This window comes from Vidua macroura, chromosome 7 (assembly GCF_024509145.1).
Source record: "Vidua macroura isolate BioBank_ID:100142 chromosome 7, ASM2450914v1, whole genome shotgun sequence".
NCBI lineage: Eukaryota > Metazoa > Chordata > Aves > Passeriformes > Viduidae > Vidua > Vidua macroura.
Genome location: NC_071577.1, coordinates 13,296,809 through 13,318,331, shown reverse-complemented (window position 1 = coordinate 13,318,331; position 21,523 = coordinate 13,296,809). Strand labels below are relative to the sequence as shown.

At 41.6% G+C, this 21,523-nt stretch overlaps 1 protein-coding gene across 5 annotated transcripts in view; it reads left to right on the top strand.

The window, feature by feature from the left end:
- SATB2 (SATB homeobox 2) overlaps positions 1 to 21,523 on the top strand; it is a 130,930-nt gene that overhangs the window by 69,147 nt on the left and 40,260 nt on the right. For all 5 annotated transcript variants that reach the window (XM_053982729.1, XM_053982732.1, XM_053982728.1 and 2 more), the window contains 2 exons: positions 8,945 to 9,417; positions 20,219 to 20,431. In XM_053982729.1, the coding sequence (XP_053838704.1) occupies positions 8,945 to 9,417; positions 20,219 to 20,431 (686 nt within the window). The remainder of the gene's footprint in view (positions 1 to 8,944; positions 9,418 to 20,218; positions 20,432 to 21,523) is intronic.

Sequence of the window (21,523 nt, the reverse complement as noted above, 5' to 3'; positions counted from 1 at the left end):
GTCCACTCTTTCCAGTCTCTCTGGGATACACGTATGTATTTGAAGGAGAGCTTATATTAAAACAGTTGTAATTGAATGTGTACAGTGGTCAGGAAACAAAAGGCTTAACAGTTCTACTGTGGACTTTCTGGCCTCATGGGTGTCTGTAATCACTTGAGGTGGTAATTAGGCTATTTAGTATGTTTTGTAATTTTGTTCAAAATATGCACCATGAATTAATCTAAGATTACTGTGTGAAGTCTCTTTTTCCCTTTTTTATTTACTTTTTTCTTTTTTCCTTTGAGGATTGCAAGGCCTTTTAGTACAAAATTATGCATAGATGACAAGGCTTAATTATGTTTAAACCTGCCTCAATGAAGAATCAAGAGATTCCCTTTTTTACTAAAGAATACATACTAAAAAATGACAACTGTAGCCCAATGGCTTATCCCAGTGGTTCTCAAGCTGCCTTTCTCCTGGCTGGTCCCACAGGGATGCTTTTCTCAGTCTGAGAAATGCTTGTCTGATTTCTCTAGAAGCTGACTTTGCTGAAGCTGGGAGAAGGCATTAAACATTGTTGAAATGCAGGATTTTAATAATTGCTTGAAAGGTTTGCATTGATTTGAAATTTGATTAACAAATAGATACAGGAATAAAACCAACACTTTGTAACTAACTACATACATGTATATATATAGGTATGTATGGAGAGAGGTATTTCAGAATTTAACCATGCAATTCAGGTAATTGTCAAGGGATCAGACTCGTACCAGTTACCTACTTGTGTCCCAGTGTTTTGGGTTCGTAGCATTTAGAATATTTTTCAGCTCTCATTCTCAATAGATACTTCACTTCAAAGTGTCATGCTTTCTATTTTTATCAGAAGGACTATCACAGTATCACAATTCTTTCACAACTGAAAATCTTAACTGGTGTGAATATTTTCTTTTTGCCTGATGACACAACTTAGCTCAGTGGGAGGAAGTTAGGAAGGCAGGGGGAAGAAATAAATACATTGTGGACTTAAAAATAAAAGACATACTTTTTTTTGTCTGCGTATGAAGAACATGTCATCTTTGCTCCTGCCATCAATGTCTGTCAAAATATAGCTTTCTGTGGATGTGAGTTTTGAGACTGTGGCTGTCTCAAAGATTTTGTGGAATGATGAGGCTTTTCAGTTTAAAGGAGGAGGCCTCAATTATTTCTGTTTCAACAGATCAAGAATGCAAGAAAAAGCTTTCATAGCTTCCTTAAATTGAGAATCTGCTTTGGCTCCTCTTTGATTTTTCCAATATTACTGATTTGTTGTTTATGTGCTCTTTTATTCTTGAAAGTTTGTTTGCTTACTTCCAATAATGGATAGACTGAGCAATCTGTTTCTCTTTTAACGTGTTCCTAGAGGCCAGTGTAGGTTCAGAGAGGTTAGAAACATGACTCAGAAGGGCGCCCAGCTTTCTTATTTCCAGGCTGAAGGAACTGAGGATTGCAGCACAGTGATAATGCCAGTGCGAGCCTAGGGAAAACTGTCACTATGTGCTTTGAGGAAGAGTTTTTAATTGTTCCTCTGAAGCAGATGTCGTGGAAGCCTCTTGAAAAGGCACACCAGATCTTTCCCAAACAGTGTTTCTGACTTTGAAAATACCCTCTTTACTGATACACGTATGTGTATTTACCTCTCTCTATGTAAGTAGAGGGGTTTATATATATATATATATATAATGTATTTATATGCATGTATCTTGACCTTTTGCAGAAATGTTAAGTTTTTTAAGGAAGTACATTCCATATCTTGTTTGAATACTAGTTGTGACTCTGGCACTAAAGCATTTAGGGTCAGCTGTGGGGCTCTTGACATTACTGTAACTTCTCCTTTGCTTACTTTTGCACTCCTTACTGTGTATTCATTTCACTAAAAACAGGACTTTCCTCACTTTCTTAAATAAAAAGGAAGGAAAATAACATCATTCACAGCAAACTTGTCAGCATCTAGGTAACATACATGACCCGAAGATCATCTCTTGACTTGAGGACATCCTCCTCAGTGGCCTACTGTGCTGTTTTATGAGGAGAGTAGTTCATCAGTTGTCACTAATGATGAAGAAAAAGTGGCCTCTCTCTTTAAATATAAGTTAAAAGTGTCAAGATTCAGCAAGAATTATAGACCTTTGACTGCTGTTTTTCCCACCCACATTGGCATTTTGAATTTCGGCATTGTCCGTGATGTTAAGTGCCAGTTTGGGGGATTTGTGCATGTGCATTGTAAAAAACCAGTTTAGCTGCTGCCATGTGTTTCAGGGGTGTATGAGTTGTGGCCCTCTTGGCTATTCCTCTCTGTAAAGAGAATTAAAGCACAGCCTTTGGGGTTTTTTTTTTTTTAATTAAGAGTAATTTTTATCTAAGGTAAATACATATATGAATCTCAGCTTTGCAGAATGTCTTCCCTGGCTTTGTGGCTGTTTTGGGGCAGTGGCTCTCACTGCTCGCAGTGCCTGTGCTGTGGCAGAGGATAAGTGAGATTTGCTGAGTGGCATCTCCTGTGCCTGTGTGTGGCTGGAGCTGCAGCCAGTGCTGCTTTAGGCAACATAGGCCACACAGTAAAGATTGGAAACCCTTCTGTGAGAAGCTGTCCAGCCACTTGTCCCATGTCTTGCTCAAATGATGTCACTGAACTTCTTTTTAAAAATGTCTCCTGTTCCAATACTGTGCTTTTCTCAGTGAGGACCAGTTGTGTGCTGCAGCTAGGACTTCTGCCCTTTTGAATTCTCAGGAAAGAATGATCACCTCCATTTTCTAGAAAGAAAACATGTTTTTGTTTTAACCTTCGTAATCTCAAAATTAATTTTGTTTCATATTTTAAAAAATGGTGTACTGCCAAACAGCGACATGTTAGCTCAGGAGAAAAGTTATTCTTACAAAGTAAGCATTAGTGGAGATTAGTTTGAAACAGGAGAATAACTTGAAGTTTAGGTACAGGCATACGCTTTCCTATGTGAAAAGCTGCAAAGCGTCTCTCTGATCCTGTGGATTTCATAGAATATGTAACTGCAAGAGTAGAATGGCATTCTGTTCACTTGAAATATATGAAGAATTTGTAACTCTGACTTAAATTATGTTTGTGTTCTGTCTCCCTCCCTTCACCATCTCTGATGCTGTGAATCAGGAATACATACATACGTATCTCCCAGAGGGATTGCACAATTGCCTGGCTCATCTAGGAGGTTTGTACCTCTCACAAAAGATTGGGTCTACTGTTACAGTAGTTTGATAGGAAGGGAGATACTTTTATATCAGATGATAACATCAGTCCATCTAAACCAGTACTGCCTGTGTTTCTGTCAGACAGTTCTAACTAATGACTCCACTGCTTCTCCGTTTCCATTTCACCTGACCAGTATTCATGGGTTAGAGCAGGTGGTCACTAGAATACCTTCAGTATAATGGTTTTCTCTGCCAGATGGATCTGGCATGTCCTTTTGACAAACAATGTTAACATGATTATGAAGAACTGGGTTCCTACTGCTGTATGCCTCTTGAACCTATACACAAACCCAAAAATAAAATAAATCTAAAAGTAAGATGATGATGCTTGTCTTCTGGCAGGCATCTTTGGAAGCAGTGGAGTCCAGGGCAGCCCATGTAAAGAATATGACTTCCTATCCTTAAGCACTGGCAGAAAACATTTTAGCATCCCTGTGTCCCAAGGGATGACTTTTGAGCTAGTCTTGAGGATAAGGGGTGAGAAGGTCAGCTGCACAAAGAGACTCAGCAATGTTAGTACACTCTGCTCAGTTTACCTCAGATTGGTGATTGGTGGTTAAAGGACCACTTTTAATGATGATTCTAAGTAAAAAAAAAAAATAGTGATTCGTGCTTTGGTGGGAACTGAATGGTTTGCAACTCAACAAAGAACAGACAATGGCCTTTCCTGTCTGTTTTCCATTAGGCTTGGATAAAGGCCTTTGCTACCCACAGCCAGCGGCCAAACAATTTCTGTATGTGCTCTATAACTATTTTGAGGTTCTGTGCTGTCCTTCAGGAGTAGGGAGAAAGGTTCTAAAAGTTTCAGCTTCTTGTCACATCTGCCTCTCTGGTCAGCCTGCTTTTCCTCCAGTCCTGAGTGCAGGAGCAAGTGGCCTAGGCAGAGATCAGGCACTGAAGCCAGTGAATGACTGTGGGTAAATACTAAGATTAGATGCTGACTGAAAATGAGACTCCTCAGATCAGCCCTTTGCACTGAAGTGGTTAAGTGGGCTGTGATTAAAAGAAATAAGTAATTATCCCAATTACAGATAAAAGATATGGAATTACCACTTTAAAAGCACCTCCTGTGCTCTGGAGTGGTTCTGTTGTTTACAAAGTGGTAGTTCGTAATTATGTAGCAGAAGGAAGAGGGCACCCTCTGGGTGTAGTGCAGCAGCCCTGTCTCTCCAAGGTGGAGCTGGTGCTGTGCTTTGTCCCCCAAGCATGGCTCCAAAGTTCAAGTCTTGCTCCAGTGAGCAGGATGGTGCTAAGCCAGGAGAAATTGTGGGAACCTTTCTGTCTCAGGCTTAGTGCAGGGTATACCAGAGTTCACAGAGCTCTCCCGGCTTGGCCATGACCGCTGCTAGAAGTGGCTTTTATGATCACCAGGTTTTAAATAATAAATAAAACAAAGAAGCAAACTGAAGCACTGGAGAACAGCCCTGGGTGGTGACATCCTGTCACAATTGAAGCATGGCAATTCTGCCGGCTAGTAACTTATTACAAAACGTTTCTTTACCAGCTTCTTCTTACTCTGGGGCAAAGTGCCTGTGTGCCTGTGGGACTGAAAAGTTCCGGACACGCTGGGTCATGGGCGCTGGCGGGTCCTCTGTGTCCCCACTTGCGGTGCAGTGCTGGGAGACGTGTTACACTCTTGCTGTCCCTGCTGCATCCCTTATTGTGCATCGGAATTTGGTTTCCAGTGCTGTCAGTCAGTTCAGTGCCACGCATAAGCCCTAAATGCCCCATGGGCTGTTTGTCAGAATGTTCCTATTAACAACTCAGTGCAAATAAAGTGTGAGGGGAAGGGAAGGTGGAGAAATAAATCTTATTTTAAATCTTTTGAGCTGGTTTTATTTTAAATGGAAAGTTGCATGCAGACCACCCCAAGCTATTGTGCTGTGGTCTGTGTCAGCTGCTTAACTGTGCAAGGAAGATTGGGCTAGAGGTTAAGAGCATCACACAGGGGAAGGGTGCACTGAATTCCTTTTGTGCTGAATCCAGGAAGTTTTAACTCAGTATGGAGTTGAAATACATTGACACACATGGTAATCATTATAGGATGAGAACGGAATATTCAAATACAATAATTTGCTGCTCCCATTCTGGGGATTATGTTGGTTTCCATGTCTTGTAGAGGTAGTGACATACTGTAGGGAGGTATAGAAAAATGAAGGGCAGATGCTATTCTAGAGTGCTCTTGGGGCTAATTGCTGAGCTTAGCACAGTACCTGTTGTCCAGATACAAGTTTCTGCCTGCCTAGTGATGGGCTTCAGAAGAGTGGGTGGCTCTGCAATATGACAGTGCTGTTGTACTTGGTTTAAATGAGCTCTTCAAGCAAAGAACTGCAGAACTGTATACCAAGTGAGCGATGCAGAGAGAAAAAGAAAACACTGCAATGTCTTTTGCTGTGGTCACACCACAGATGGAGGTAGGTAACAGCCTCCTGAACCAGCTTTTATTTAACTACCACAGGCATTGCTAGCAGAAGTAGTTTATCAGCAGTACTTGAATGTAGACAGTACATATCCATGAAACCCCTTCCTTCCCAGTCTAAGGTCCTGCTGCTCTGTCCTCAGATATTTATATTCTAATCAGTACAGCTTTATATTCCAATCAGTACAGGACTACAAGAGCTCTGAAGGTATCCCCAGTTTGAGTAGAACATTAGCAAACAAGGGAAAGACTGTAATCAGGTATTAACATGGAAAACGGAGGATACAAAGGCAAAAGCCTTAACTCGGGAAGATCTAAGGCAGAATTCTGGTGGCAAAGAAGCTTTGTGGCTCCTGTATCCCTTTCTTCTTAGAGCATTGCTGGCAAGCTGGCCTGTGTCTCAGGACAGTGCCAGTCTCCATCTCCAGGCTGTCTCAGTCTTGTTCCTGTTCAGCCCTGCAGATTTGGTAACCAATCCATAGTTACCAAAGAACAACAGGGAATCAGATATGGGCAATGTGTTAGAGAAGGAAAGAGTCTTGAGGAGTTGAGTAATACACATTTTTTCCATCCAGCGTAACTGCTAATGGTAACCTTTTATTACTAAAGTGGTCAAAGTGACTAGAATCTGGTTTGTTTATAGGGAGTACATGCATGGCTGTGTAGTCTAATGTGATCAAAAAAGGAAACTGATAATAAGGGAAAAATATACCTATGGAAGCAAGTCAGGTGATGTTTCTGTGTAATTCCAAGTAGCACTGCAGATTAACAGCCTGGCAGGCTTTTCATCTTAAACTTTATTTTTATAGGGGTTTATAACTTGGCATTGAAGTCAAGAGTGGGTGGAAACTTGGCAAATGTGGTTCAGCCCAGAAAGTGAATGTTATTTATATTTATTTCTCACCAAGTTTTCAAAAACACTTGGTTACTGTTTTTATGTTCTAACAAGTAATAATTTGTTGGTTTCAGTGACTTATTCTCTGTGTGCTCCTCAAACTACAAATAGTTCAGAACTTTTTCAGCTCTTCTGAAACTCCTAGCAGAAGGACTCTTTAGGGTTATCAGTGATGTAGCAGGATGCTCCAAGTATTTGATTACACTGAGGAACAGCTTTATTCTACTTACACCTGCCAAGTAGCTATTGTACCTTTGCAATAATTGCATTTGGCTAGCAACAGTGTGTATTTAATAGCATTATTCAGGTGCAGGCTTAGTGCAGAGAGGCTGAGGAGGTGATGGTATGGCCATGTTGGCTCTGAATCATCTGTGTTGCAGAATGTGGTCTGAGGCTGTGACAAAGCAGCCCCTCCTCACTCCCCTGCCTGCACCTCTGTATTGGTGATGGGTCCACCCCTGGAGTTAGCACTACTCCTGTTGCATATTTCACATTGATTTCGTGTCTGTTCCTGAAGTGTTACAGAGCTTTCCGTGCCTCATTTCAGGGAGGCCTACTGTCATCCTGAGGAGCAGCTTTTGAATAGGGATTTTTAGTATTTTCAGCAAGATGAAATACAGCATTATGTATCTGACAGCCTGTGAGTAACACCGCAAAATGGTCATTTGCTGACAATAATATTTGTGTAGCACACATTCTGCATTGCCTTTCATAGTTGAAATACAAGTAAACACTTATTTAGAAATTCAGTTGGGTTGAAACATTTGGTTTTGTGGAAAAGTGGAATTCATAGTTTTCTTAGAAATTTATTTTGATTTTTAAAAAATTCTTTAATGGAAGGCTAAAGATGATAGCGGATTTTCCTTTTAAAGAATGGGAAGAGAGAGTTAAAATTTCTTACAAGGAAATTCTGGGTATTAATTCACCTAGTTGTAAAATTCAGTACTTGTGATATTCCAGAGTGACAGTTCTAAAAAATAGTAACTGTGTATGTATGTGTTCAAGGCATAACCCTCTCTGCCTTATATTAACTCTGGAAGGTGAAAAGAGCTGTCTTTCTATTTAGAAGAAAAGAGAGCAAGTCATCAGTAGGCTGTCATTGTGAGTATAAAGCTTCAAAGCTTTATAGAGATTAGGTTTTTAAAAAGAGTTCAAAACCTCATACAGTTGTTAATCATTACACAAGTTATAACAGTATTTTGACCTTTCTGAAATAAATCCTATCTTGTTATTTGCTGAGACCAATACAGGGATGAGGTAGTGGTTTTCTATGATAAAATGTTTCTAAACACTTATATATCAGATCAATATAAAAATGCCTATTTAATTACACGTAGGGAGGCTTATGGAATCTGCAACTTACTGTAAAATGACTTCTGATTGCTTAAAATTACCTAGGTAGGAGTTACATTTATGCACTTGCTAAACTTCATTTCCTATTTCAAATGGTACTTTTAGAGAAAATTTAATTTTGTAATGCGTGCATTTAGTTTTGCAGTTACCTGAAAAAATACCGTCATATTGCTGACATAAGATATTTAACAGGGACAATGCACATCAGTATATAAAATTAGAGTATATACATTTAGTGTGTACTGTTTAATTTTTTTGTAACATGATGTCACTTAGAGATCACTGTTGTGCTACACAAAGTTTTTTTGAAGAGAGTGAAGGCACTTTCTTTCAAGTGGGCATTTGTGCAAGGTGCTTTAAAGTTTCTGGACAAATTCATGGCAATGAGGCTTTGGCTATAGAAACCATAGCTTCGAACTTTTCTCGTGTGTGAATTTCGCTGTTTTGTAATATGCTTTCACACTAGCAACATGAGTCTGCTGTGGTGCACCTGGGTGAGCTGATGGTACCTGAAAGGTTTATCCACACACAGTGCGAGGTAGAGTTTATGTGGAAAAGATAATACTTGCCAAATTTGTAATGAGAAGCAGTGCCATGAGCTGCACAGGGAATGGCCTTGTTTCCATTTGGTTTGTGTGAGTGGATATCGATTTGAGTTTCTTTCCTTCACCTGGATGCCAGTGATTCTGAAACACTGACCACTTTTAAAGGTTAATCAATTTGCTGTGACAGATTCAAATGTTAGTAACAGTATAAATGGAAGTGTCCAAGCTTTTTTCTTTAGGAAAGGAGGCTGGGGAGGATACCTACTGTTGGTTTATAAGGAGTCTTCATGAGCTGTGGATGAAGCCTGGGAAGTCCAAAAGAATGTTAATTATTCTTGTTGCTTTTGCTTTGTGTTTCTTTGCTTATGTTTCTGTGATACTTCTATGTAGACTTACAAAGTAAAGCAGGTGCTATTGTGTGCAGTCACTTGCAATATAATCCTTGCCCTAAGTGCAAACTGAAATGACAGCAAGTTAATTTTTCTCTTTTAACAGTGGAAAGAGTGGAAAGAGAAAACCTTTCAGACTATTGTGTTCTTGGTCAACGTCCCATGCACTTACCAAATATCAACCAGCTGGCAACTTTGGGAAAATCTAATGAACAATCTCCTCATGGCCAAATTCACCACAGTGCTCCAATCCGAAACCAAGTGCCAACGATGCAAACCATGATAAACCCTGGGCTCCTGTCTCCTCAGCTCAGTCCACAACTGGTGAGGCAGCAGATAGCCATGGCCCATCTGATAAACCAGCAGATTGCTGTCAGCCGACTGTTGGCTCACCAGCACCCACAGGCTATCAACCAGCAGTTCTTGAATCATCCACCCATCCCTAGAGCTGTCAAACCAGAGCCATCAAATTCATCGGTGGAAGTCTCTCCAGATATTTACCAGCAAGTCAGAGATGAGCTGAAGAGAGCCAGTGTGTCTCAAGCTGTCTTTGCAAGAGTAGCATTCAACCGCACACAGGTATCAATTTCTATTCTATAACCAAGAAGGGGCAAAGTTGCGGCTCTTGTGGGACTGTATGGTTGTTACAGGTCAGGGCAGGGGGCGTGCCATAGAAACAGGTCAAACCACTCTCTGTGTTTTCTCCAGTCTCTTTGTCAGTTTTGAACCAGGCTATTTCTTCCTGGAACTGCTGGTTGTTTGCATTTGGCCACTCCTGCACCATTACCTGAGCTTTGTTCTCTAGCAGTCATTCTGCTCATGGGAGTTCTTCCCTGAGCTCCTCTCTGTGGTTATAAACTTCCACATTTGCCCCTGCCTGATTGCCAAGAAGAGGTAATGAGACTGAGTCAGAGGTGTTTTTGGGATTCCTTCTGATTCTTCCTTGTTCCTTCCTGTGGTACAACTGATGCTACAACTAGTGCCAGAGGCTGCTCCCACAAGAAACGTGTAAGGCAAGTGTGCTGGGAAAAGTGTCTGCCTTCTGTAGCAGATTGTGTTTGCTTTCATACATCTGACACAGGTTTTCTCACTCACCTAATGAAATGCAGATGCTGAAATGATTGCATGATAGTATCGGCTTAAGCCTGGCACCTAAAGTACCGAGGGTGAATGTGTGCTTGGAAAGACAGGCCATTTACATTTATCCTGCAGGATACAACATGTGATCTCTCAATTGTGATACTCTGTAGCAAGACTTAAGAAATGGAAGGTGGCTTAATATTCAGTATTGGTTATGAATTCCTTTTGTGGAATTTTTATTTGGAGCTGGAGTTTTTATTTGAGGTAAGATTCACCAGCAAGAGAAGAAAAGGGGGAGTGTGTATCTCTAGGAGGTCTGTCCCTTGCCCCATACAGTGCCTTCGTCTGTTCTCCTAGATTAATGATTTTCTTTGGCACTGCCATTTTGGAAATGCCATGTTATGAGGGAACTAATTAAAGTATGGAGCACATTTTATTACTTCCTTCTTCCATTAAATTCATAAGATGGCTGCACTCAGAAAAAAACACTTGAGTTCTGGGATTAGCCTTGAGGATATCAAATGAAAACTACATAGGAATGTATGAGTATTTCCTCTTTAAAATGCTGCTTTTAATTTGGAAAAGCTTTTCATCCCTCTGGGATCATAACCTGTTGTATATAAAGCCTGGTATAATCAAGGTGGATGGTATTGACAGAATGACATATTCTGAACTGGAGCGAGAGGTCTGCAATAACATTGCCAGTGAGGGTTTTGTCACTGTCAAGAAACGTGAAGCTCTCCTTTAGCCACACTGGGAGACCTGGGCTGGTAATGCCCAAGTCTGCTATTAAATCAAAGGCTCATTCCCCAACAAGAAAGATATTACCTGCTTCTTAGCGCTCCATGATAAGTAATACAGTGTAATACATACTGATTCCAGAACAGGCAAGTCTTACAGGATCCATAGAAAATTTGCTCATCTCACAGCAGTGTTTTGTTAGTCAACAGTGCCCTATTACAGAAGACCAGTGGTCTTACATGCAGTGCATCATGTCCCCAGGACCCATCACTGTAGCAAGAGTGTCGATACACACTTTCCTTGTCCTCAGCTGGTCAGTATTGCACTACACAATAGAAGGAGTGGGATATTCTACACATCTGTGGTGGAGAAGCAAACTCTGTAAAAGGCACTTGGAGTGGAAATTCAAGTTTACTCTTACCTCCTTGCATCCCCCCTGCTGCCTCCAAGGTACAGAGAGGCGTGTGTTTCTCTCTGGAAGGCTTTGGGTTTGTTGCATTTTACAGAAGTGCCAGCATTGGAAACTGGAGGTCTGTTGTTTCTCCTGATGGTACCAAATAATAGATGCTGTGTGCCAGCCAGCTAATAATGGCATTAATCACTGCATTATGGGCCACTGCTTAATCTTCCTTCATGGTAGCTCTGTGGTGCACATTAGCCTATAATTAAGTATAGCTTCATGAAATATGTACTGTGAGGCTTGTTTAATAGATAAACTATTCTCTAATTTATTTTAAAGTCCAATGACCTACATACTCAATGCTGAAAAGCCCCTTCTTACTAACATTATTTCTCCCCTGAGACCTTCCATCTGAGCAAATCTGTTAAATGAAGTAGAGGAAGCTTTGATCCAAACTAGGCTAAATCCATCGGAACAAGTGGCTGACACTTGTATGTGTGCATGTGTGTGTGGGAGGGAGAACGTGAGGAGGGTCAGAAGATGGAGAGATGAAATGGTATGGTTTGTGAAACATCCAAATCTTCCTCTTGAAGTTGGAAATACATAACTGAAGACAGCGATATTTGCTTATACCTGTGGCCATGTTGTCTGCACACTTGAAAACAAAGCACTTCAGGCTGTGTGACAAGTTCTGTACACTTCCTACGTACACAGACTGTAGAGGGTGAGGAGGTTTTAGTGCACAGAGGGAGCTAATGTCTCTCCTTTGTCTCAAACAATGCAGTGAAGTCAAAAGTAGGTCCAGTGCAGGCTGGAGTTCTCAAAAAACGCCTATCTGGCTGAAGCCTGCATTGTCTTTACATCAGGATAACTTCTGGGTGATGGGTGGCCCCTGAAAGCATACGTTGGCCAGTGGAGATGCTCTGAAATGGGAGGCAAGACAAGGGGGCCTGATGGCCAAGGCTGTGAACTTCTTCCTGGAGGAGATACACACACAGAGTTTGGCCCATCTTCGGGGCAGAGTCCTTGTACCATCCTGCAGTTTATTGTCTCCTAATACAGCATTCAGATTGCAACCAAAAGGTTGTAATGACCAGAATGTGCTTATTGCAGATTGTAATGTTTTGATAAATTGGTAGGTGATGTTTGTTACAGGAAAAAGTAGGACTAAGAGGACTATTTTAAAGGAAATGCGTTAAAATGCCCTTGTGCTTTGCTGGAAAGCTTTTTGGCATATCTGGAGGGGCTGAAGTGATCCCACTCTTCAAAATGCAAACTGGAAAATAGGTAATTTGAATCCTGTTCTGCATAAAGAAAATGAACATATTATTCTTGTCCTCGTTTACTCAGCATTCCTCTTTGCAGCAAGCTCCTGGAGCTGTAGACGGGACAGTTTATTGGTCTCCTTGTAATGAGTCCAGACAATTCAAATCCCTTGATCAGTGAACTACTGCTCTCCTCGGGAGTGCCCAGTGGACTGCAAAACCTACAGACTGAAGGAGTGTTTCAGTTTGTATCTTTCTCTTTTTTCAAGCTTCTTATTTTTTGCCAATGTTGTGATACAATAGCCAAAACTAGTAAAATGTTTGGGCGAGTGGCCAGTACTTGTTTAACTGAACAGCCTCCGAAACTGGAAATATCCTTGAATCTGAGGCTTTTTAAATCAAATTGTTGTGGGGCCAGATACCAAGAGATCTGGATAAAAACACAATCATGTTCAGGCTGCTTGTAACTTTCTTCCCGAAGAGCACTGTTCCCTCCTTCCTGCCCTGTGTAGCTCCACGTGGGAATGTTGGCTTCCCAGACTGCAGATGGGAAAGCAGCACACACCCAGCTCAGCTCCTGCCTGGGTAGCTGGTGTCAGCCACTTCTCTTTGGATTAAAGGAAGTAACAGCCTGAGGAGGAGGAAGATGCACCAGCTTCACATGCAGTGAAGTTTATGATGAAATAAGCTGTACTGATCCTCCTTGGTCAAGGGATTTGGTCACACCTTGGCTGCAGGTGTGGGTTGAGGTGTAGGGGAGCACAGGATTGATGCTGGGTGTTATCCTAACTTCTGGTACAACTGCAGGCAAGTCCCGGGTTCTGCAATGAGGAAGAGAGAAATAACACTTGTTGGCATATAAAGGTGTCACTGGTCACTTACAAGAGGGTTTGGGGGCTCTGATAGCAGGGGTGTCGTTGCTAAGGAAGTAAGGCTGTGGGTTGTGACTCCTTGTTTTAATTCTGCTTTCTTCGGCAAAATTCCCCCAAACAGAAGTGGGTTCAGAAAAGAGTCCTCTACAAGGCATTAAGATGAGAAATATGGTTTGTTTGAAATAACTGACTCTTCCACCTCTGTTTGCTTGTGAGCCAAATCCTGGACAGAATTCCTTTTGCAAATAATTTTCTCTTTAACACAAATGAGAGAACATAAGGAGCTTTAATTCTCTGCCTGGTATCTAGTGAGGCAGTCATGCTGCATTCATTGCTATGGTGTCTGCCCCATTGTGCACAGACTTTCAATTAGCCAGGCTTCTGGTTTGGGTTTTTGGGGGGAGTTTTTGTTGGTTTTTACCCTCATAGAAAACTCTCTCTTACAGCATGAAACCCTTTCATGCTGCCTGCTCGTTTTATTCTTGGGTGTAATGTGGCACAAGCAGTGTTCTGTTGTACTCACAGGAAAGAAGGCAGTCTGTAAGGGAAGTGCTTACTTTAATAAAGTGCAGATTTTTGGTACATGGGATATTTGTTCCAACAGTGGGTTTTGCACTGCCCAAAATTTCAGTTTCAATTAACTTAATTGTATTCAATAGGCTGAATGAAAAGATCTTAAGTAGCATGTGAGTCAGGCTTTTAGAATGAGTGCTTGTAGGAGGTTGCTGCTGCATGCTCAGCTGATGCACAGGAGTCTTAAGCCTTGGAAGCAAAGGCACAGATCCACAGTGTGTACAAGCTGTGTGTTTTTGCTCATTTTCCAGCATGTTTCAGGATAAAGGTCTGACATGCATGTCATATAAATGGTGGCACTTTGTAGCTGCAGATGGTTGGTCTTTCTCTACCTCCTTTTCCGCGTGCATCCACATTCAGATCCGCATGCACATCCTGTCTTCTCTCATAAAAACAGATACCGTAATAAAAAAGAGGCTTTATTAAAGTAATGCAATAAAGCAGTTTTCTTTGAGGATTTAAACACTTCATTTTTAATAATAAAAATCAAATTGTCATTGTTGCACCCTGTATACGTTTTATTCAAATCAGCCTCTAAATGCTTTGTGCCTAAGCAGCTCTCTCCTGAGATGTATGTATTTTAGCATTAGTTAAATGAGTTTAAGAACAAGGCTCATACTCTGGCTGTAGGCACTGAATCTGGAGATCTAAATGAAGGACTGATGTGATGTGTGCGTTGAAGGGTACTGGGTGACCATTCATGGAGAGTTAGTCTCAGTCAGAGTCCTTCAAGTTCTGAGGTTTGTAAAACTGATACAAATGTTGCACCACACATTTTGACTATTGCGAAAGAAGAGCTGGTCAGGGAACAGGGTACAAAAACACTTTTGCCTGATGGAAACGGTGACAGAATGGATATGAAGGTGCTTGGTTTGGCTAACCACTCAAAATTTTCCACTGATTATCTAAAGCAATTTTGTTCAGCAAAATTGGACTGGACACATTGCCAGGATAAGCATTTTGGATAGACTTCCAACTATTCTGCTTCATATCCTAGCTGGAATTACGAAGAGATGCAAGGGAATGGAAACAAAGTGGTGAGCTTTTGAAAATGAGCTTGAGTCCTGAGAAGCCTACAAGTGCTTCATATAGAGGTTCTTGGCGAGTGCTGTATACTTAGAGGAGAAGTATTTCAGAATTGTTGAATGTATCTTGTTTAGCCCAGAATACAAAACTGAAGGTGAGATCTGGAGTAAATACAGAGAGGCAGAGAGATGTCATGGTAAAATCCTGCCTTGACGTGAGAAAAACACAGTGGGTGGAAATGCTTTATTCCTTGAAGGGTTGTGTGAAATCAGTGCTTCTGCTGCAGAGCTCCTGGACTGACCTGCTGTCTCCAGCTTGCAACTGCAAGCAGTGGACAACTGTAAATATAAATGGTCATTTTAGCCTGGCAAAATCAAGTTTGTTGTTGCATGCTCAAGATACAATTAGTTTGGTAGAAATGTGTAGCTAAGCAGGGCTTCCTTGGGTGCTGCCTTCTGTGCTGGAAACAGGCCTTGTGTGCTGAGAGGATTGGTTGACATCACTGACCTTTAAGATCCAGATGTTGAAATAGAATAAATCTCTACGTTTTCTCATCCTGCTCAGGGTCACATCTATCCCTGATAGAAAGCAGAATAACTTCTCTGTTGGGACTTGTCTGTACAAGTGCGAGGCTTAAAAGTACTTGAAACTTTAAGCACTGCAGAAGCAATATTTTTCTGGTATTTCAGCATTTTCTCTGTTGCTCTTGGCCATAGCTGAAGTATGGAGAGGCACAAATAGACTGAAAGTCTGAAAAAGTGTTTATGCTGTTTCAGTCCTTCATATATATAATTTCCTTATACAGAACATATAAACTGAGGTTTAGCACATTAGTTGGGTTTATTTAAATTTTTGCCTTGGCCAGTGTTTTGATTGTCCAAAGCCTATTCTGAGCCTCTTTAACGTCGGTGCCTGGTTTTGTAGTCAAATGGCTTAGGTCTGTAAGGGGGAGAGCATGACTTCCATCCGAGTCATCGAACGTGATGTGTGTGAGGCCTGTCCAGTGCTTGGGAGTCTCCTGCTGTCCCATGGCCCTCAGCATCGAGGACACGAGTGCCTGGGCTGCACTCCAGCAGCACCGCCTCGCCCCCATCCAGATTGCTTTTCAAAAGTTCCGGTTGCAAAATTGTCCTGCCTTTGGTCACTGGTAGTGCAGTCTGCTGTCCCACTGAGATCACACTGACACCCTTGCCAGGCCTGAGCAGCAGCCCTTTGGGAAGAGGGCACAGAGGCTTTGCTCAGCTTCTGTGTGCTTTGGCCAAGCCTGTGTTTGCCTCAGAGGCTGGTCAGTTGGTCCACTGGATGCCGGAGTCACATGGAATAACATTCGCTCTACATTGTACTGTATCATGTCTCAGAAGCTGCTTGAAAAAAGATTAGGTGCCAGTGAGGTTTGGGTTGTTTGTCCTGGAAATCCTGTAGTTAATAAAAGTAAGAAGTTCACAAATGGGGTTTCATATAAAAATGCAAAGCAAACTCCTGTGACAGTGACTTTGCTGGCCTGAAGGGACTGCATTTCAGCTAGTTTGAAGAAACACAGTCAAAATTACTCCTGCCTTAAATAGATTCAGTGACTTTTTTGTTTTGATTGGACATGTGCTTTTTTCTCCACCACAGGTATTATTTTCTTAAAGTCAATTACAGATCCAGTGTGTAAGTTTAAAAATAGTGCAAGTTCCAAGGGTAAACCAGGCTCTGCAGAGCCCTTGTCTTCGGGTGATCACACCCCTCGTTTGCAAGCACAGCCTGTGTGAACATTAAACTTCATCAGTTGCCTCTTCAGCAGCCGGTTTAAAAATTATGCAGAGGAGTGGAAAAGCAAAGATATTATCAAGCTACATGTCCTAAAATGTATCCTGGGAGCTGTGTTCTATGTAGAAGATCTGTTTGGCTATTTAAAATCATACTGAGACTTTCTAGTCTCTGAAGATGATCTTTTAGGTTTGCAGAATTGGTTGCTTTGCAAACTGCCAATTTTTTTTTTTTTAATTTTTTAATATGTGAGATGTAAGTAAGTCAGAATGAGCTAATTTAGCCAATGGAATTTTATAAGAAATCTATGAATGCTGTGGGTTTCCCTCCCTCACCCCCTCCTGTAGAAACATAATTTGCAGAAATGAAAACAGTCTCTGGCTGGCTTTAGGGCTTTCTCAAAAATAGAAACAGTAGAGTTTGTCTGACTGGGCCAGTTTCCTCACCAAACACCTGGTGTATATCACTTTAAAAAATACATTATGCCTCATTAAATTACAATTAAATGAAATCATGATCATTTGTTTTTCTGGAAGGAAGATGTTTTGCATATTGAAAGCCTAATTTGTTGCAGGTGACAAAAAGGCTGAACAGATTATTTAATATCACTTTATTTTTTTTTAATGTTGCTCACTGGTTAGTTTGCTTATACTTCAGTAGCTCAGAATTATATTATTGTTAACATTATTGCTCTCAAGGCACTTTCTTTTATTGTCCTCCCCTATCACTCAGCTATCTGCTGCTGCTGTTTACCGCTGTTGTTGTTTATCTTCGGTTGCAGGAGGACACGAGATTTGTCCCTCATGAGTCAGTTTTCTTATTAGCTCTCCTGCTGTTTACATGGTTTCTAAGCTGCCAAAACACTTAGAGGAGCTGCAGAAAAACCCTCTTGGCAGGCAGATTTCCTACCTGTGGGCCTGGAGCAGGGCATGGAGAGCAGGGCTTGTCCCTGCCAGTGGCTGCTGTGTCGCTGGGGAAGCAGCAGGTCCCCCTGGAGCAGGTGCCTGCCTTAGGAGGAGAGGCTCCCAGCCTGCTGATGGAATAGTCGTGCTGCAAAACACCGCTGCATCCCTGTAGCAGTGCAGGCTGAGACCCTCACGGGAGCAGGAGCGCAGGCACCAAATCTACTGCATGCAAAGATGTTTGTGGTGGTAAATCAGAGCCTGCAAGCACAAGGGTTGGTATCTCAGGCAGTGAGATAGTGCTATGATGAGCCACTCATACCTGTGAGCCTCTGATTTACATACAGAGTCAATGACTGCATAGAAAAGTAATTGCTGGCATGCTTTCACGTATGTTTCTGCTCTCCATTTTTGAAATTGGATCATAAATTTAGTGAGGCTAAAATGGAAGGGAGAAAAAAACTGTCTTAGAGTCAGCTCCACTAGCTTTCAGGTCCCTTTCTTTTATACTAAACTCATTAATTTTTGAAGTTGAGTTTTTCTTTTTAAAAGAAGTTTTATAAACATATCACTTCAAAGACACAGGGAATTAGAAATTTAGAGAATCAGTGGAACCAATATTTCCTTTATTTACTGCATTTAAAGATTTTTTCGCTGACTTTAGGGGAAATTGTAATAAGGACTTGCATCGGTCTTGGAATCATGCAGGTTGTGGCTTCAAGCTCGTGTATGTACTTTTTTGGTTAACCTCCCCCAGCCTATGAGCCTTTCAAACTTTAGAAAGGTTTTCAAAATGTCCTTAGCTTCTCTTGAGAGGTGGTAAACCCTGAGGAAGAAGCCAGGTATGAGCATGCAGTTGTGTTGAGGTCACACAAAATAGCAGAGGACAGCCCAGCACTGCTTGTTCCCAAAGAGCAGACCTTTTTCATCGGCCATCTTCTCCCTCGCATCCCACTTCTGAGTGGTGCTAACCATGCTTCCATTCCCAGCTCCAGTCCTTCTGGAGCCCACACTGATCATTGCAGAAAAATGTAATTGGGATTGTCTCAGCTTGATTATGTAGATGAGGAGCTGAAAAGATGGAGCCTACCTTCAGGTTGTGTGCGGGGCTTGCTTAGAGCACTTGAGGTATAAACTCTGCTGAAGTAGAGGTTTTAGATGTGTATTTTAGTGTAGCTGTTGAATAGCAGATAAATGCAGGTACAGGTACCTCATTTGTTGGTCAGATGGTTTTGTCAGGAAGACTGGTAAATAAGGTCAATATATATTGAAAATGTTGGCATTTGGTTAATTGGCCAACTGTAGTGACAGTGCTTTTAGCAAGGCTTTTTGAAGGAGGCTCTCTGATATGGAAGAAAATAAAAGAAAACGAAATATTACAGGGCTTGAGGTATGTGGTTGCTTTCTAGTAACATTTTTCTGACAAGAAAGGAGTAAGCCTTGCCTGTCCTTGGGAAGCAGCTTGCCTGGGTCCTGGCTGTGAAGTAACTGCAAAACACTCATGTCAACAGCCACAGCAGGGCCTGCAGGGTCCCTGTGCTTCTGAACTGCTCCTCTCCCAGAGCAGGCCAAGGTGAGCCCTCCCAGCTCCAGCTGGGATTTCACACTGCTTCTGTGGCTGGCATTCCTGGGAGCAGCGGTGCAGCCTCCGGGTTGTGACAGGAGGGGAGCAGGAATGGTGTCAGATGGCTCAGGGAAGCATATTGGCAGAATAGCCTTTTGAAATAATGAGCACATAGAATTACATATTAACAGTAAGGTATCGTTTTGATATCATAATGATATGTTGCATTAAGATGTTACATTAAGTAGCCTTGATGGACAGAAATTTGCTGTTCCTGCTATTTGGAATGAAGTCCCAGTTTGTGAAGTGTCGGACGGGGTGCCTGGGGGAAGCTGGTGGCACATGCTGTGTCCTTGGTACTTTCTGTAGGCCCTGATCCACACTTGTGTGCTGTGCCTTTAACTTTTAGATAATCTGTGGAACTACTGAGTGTGAGTGCGTACTCCTACGCATAAATTTAATCCCATCATTAGATTTAAGCCTCTTTTATTGACATTTTCATCTCTCCAATTCTTTTGTTTTTACTGTTTATTTTTTAGAAATGCTGTGTAATGGCTTTTGTAAAAAACAGATTAATATGGTGTTCATTCACAGTTGCAGTGTAAAGCCTGTGGTATTTTAAAATGAGTCATGAAAGAATGGGTTAAATCCCTAAAGCTAGATTCTAAGGTTTTATTTTTGCTTCATTTTTCTCCTTTCAGAAATCACTGTCCAAACTGCAGTGAGCGGACTGTAACATCAAAACCCAGCCAAACATTTTTCTTTATAAACCTCCTGCACTGTTTAAATGTCGAAACTAAATTTACCAACCTTGGCAGATTTGTCAAAGATGAACAGGATTGCCAAGTGTTCCCAGCTTCAAGTAAAAAGAGAAAGAGATCTAACAGCGCCTAAAATATTTGCAGCAAGCACCTGGTGATAACTGCAATTTCTTCCAACCAGTGCACCTACCTTCCTATCCAGCATCTCCATACTCAGAAGCTTATTACTGTGCCAGAATAGGACAGTCCCAAAATAAACCCCAGCCCCCAGAAGACAAACACTTTCCTACAAAATATCCCCTCAGGGAGAGCCCATGAGATTCTGATGTAGATTCTCAGTATTGCAACCCAGCTGGTTACACGAAACAAATTTTTAAAAACCAAAGAAACCCATCAACGCATGACTGTTTTTTTTTTTTTTTTTTTTTTTTTTTTTTAAACCAGGGTTTGTTGTCAGAGATCCTGCGTAAAGAAGAAGACCCTAGGACAGCTTCCCAGTCCCTCCTGGTAAACTTACGGGCAATGCAGAATTTCCTCAACTTGCCTGACTCAGAGCGGGATCGTATATATCAGGATGAGAGAGAGAGAAGTATGAACCCAAATGTGAGCATGGTATCTTCAGCTGCCAGCAGCCCAAGCTCCTCCAGAACACCCCAGGTAAGATGCAATCCCTTGCTACCCGTTTTTTGTCCAGATAATTCCAAGAAAGGAGTTTCTTTCCACCCTACCCCTGTTTGTTGCTCCCCTTGCCCAGATGAGTTGTGGAAAATATTTTGTAAGGTTTTTGGAGTGGCTGTTAAGAGACATTTAGTGGATGTCAGCAAGATACTGTGATGATCATTGTATCTTTAATCAATGCCATAAAGCAAAAGAGTATGTACCATTAGTGCCTGAAAGAGTGCATGTGGGCATTACATACAGGCTGTTGATATATGTTCATTAAATGGCTGTTGTAGAATATATTATGGAAAGACAGTGCATGTAGCTTTTTACCTGTGTCCATTACCTTCTTCAGAGCACAGGGAATTTCGGGGCTTCTGGTTCATCTATGTTGCCATAAAAGTGTCTAGTGATCAGAGGTTGACAGTGCATTAGATAGGTGCTGTGAGAAAATACTGTGCTCCATATTCTGTATAGGAAATCACAGTCCTTGCGGTAGAGGTTTTTGCAAGTAAATGTTTGAAGTACAGAAAGTGGAGATGGACAGCGTGCTGGGAAAGAAGATGATGCTTACAGCTCCCAGGCAGCTGTTATCTCATTCACTTAACTGCATGTGTTTATTAACGTGCTGTTGCCGCCCACACTTCCCTGGGTAGGTTGTTCTTTGCAGTAAGAAAGAGCATCCACAAACTACACTGTAATAGTCATCCCCTCCCTTGTACCACCAGGCTGAGGCAGTCCCACATGTGTACTCTGCAAAGTGAGGGTGCTTGCACAGGGCTGCTGATGAATTCCTGCCATGACATTTGCCTGACTTGAGTTTGAACTTTCTAACAGTACAGACGTGATGTGTCAGTTCTAGCACTTTACTGATCTTTAGTAAATGGCCCGTGTAACCCTTCTAATAATATCAATGATCACTTCTCATTGAATTCTGTAGTCACAGCTACTAAAAGTAAGCAAGCAAGCAAGCACTGCTGGGGAGGTGAAGTTTTACATTCAAACTGACCATCCTTAGAGAAGGTGTGTTGATTTTGTAGAAAATGTTGAGGTTGTTCAGTTTAACCCAGACATGTAGGTGCACTTCAC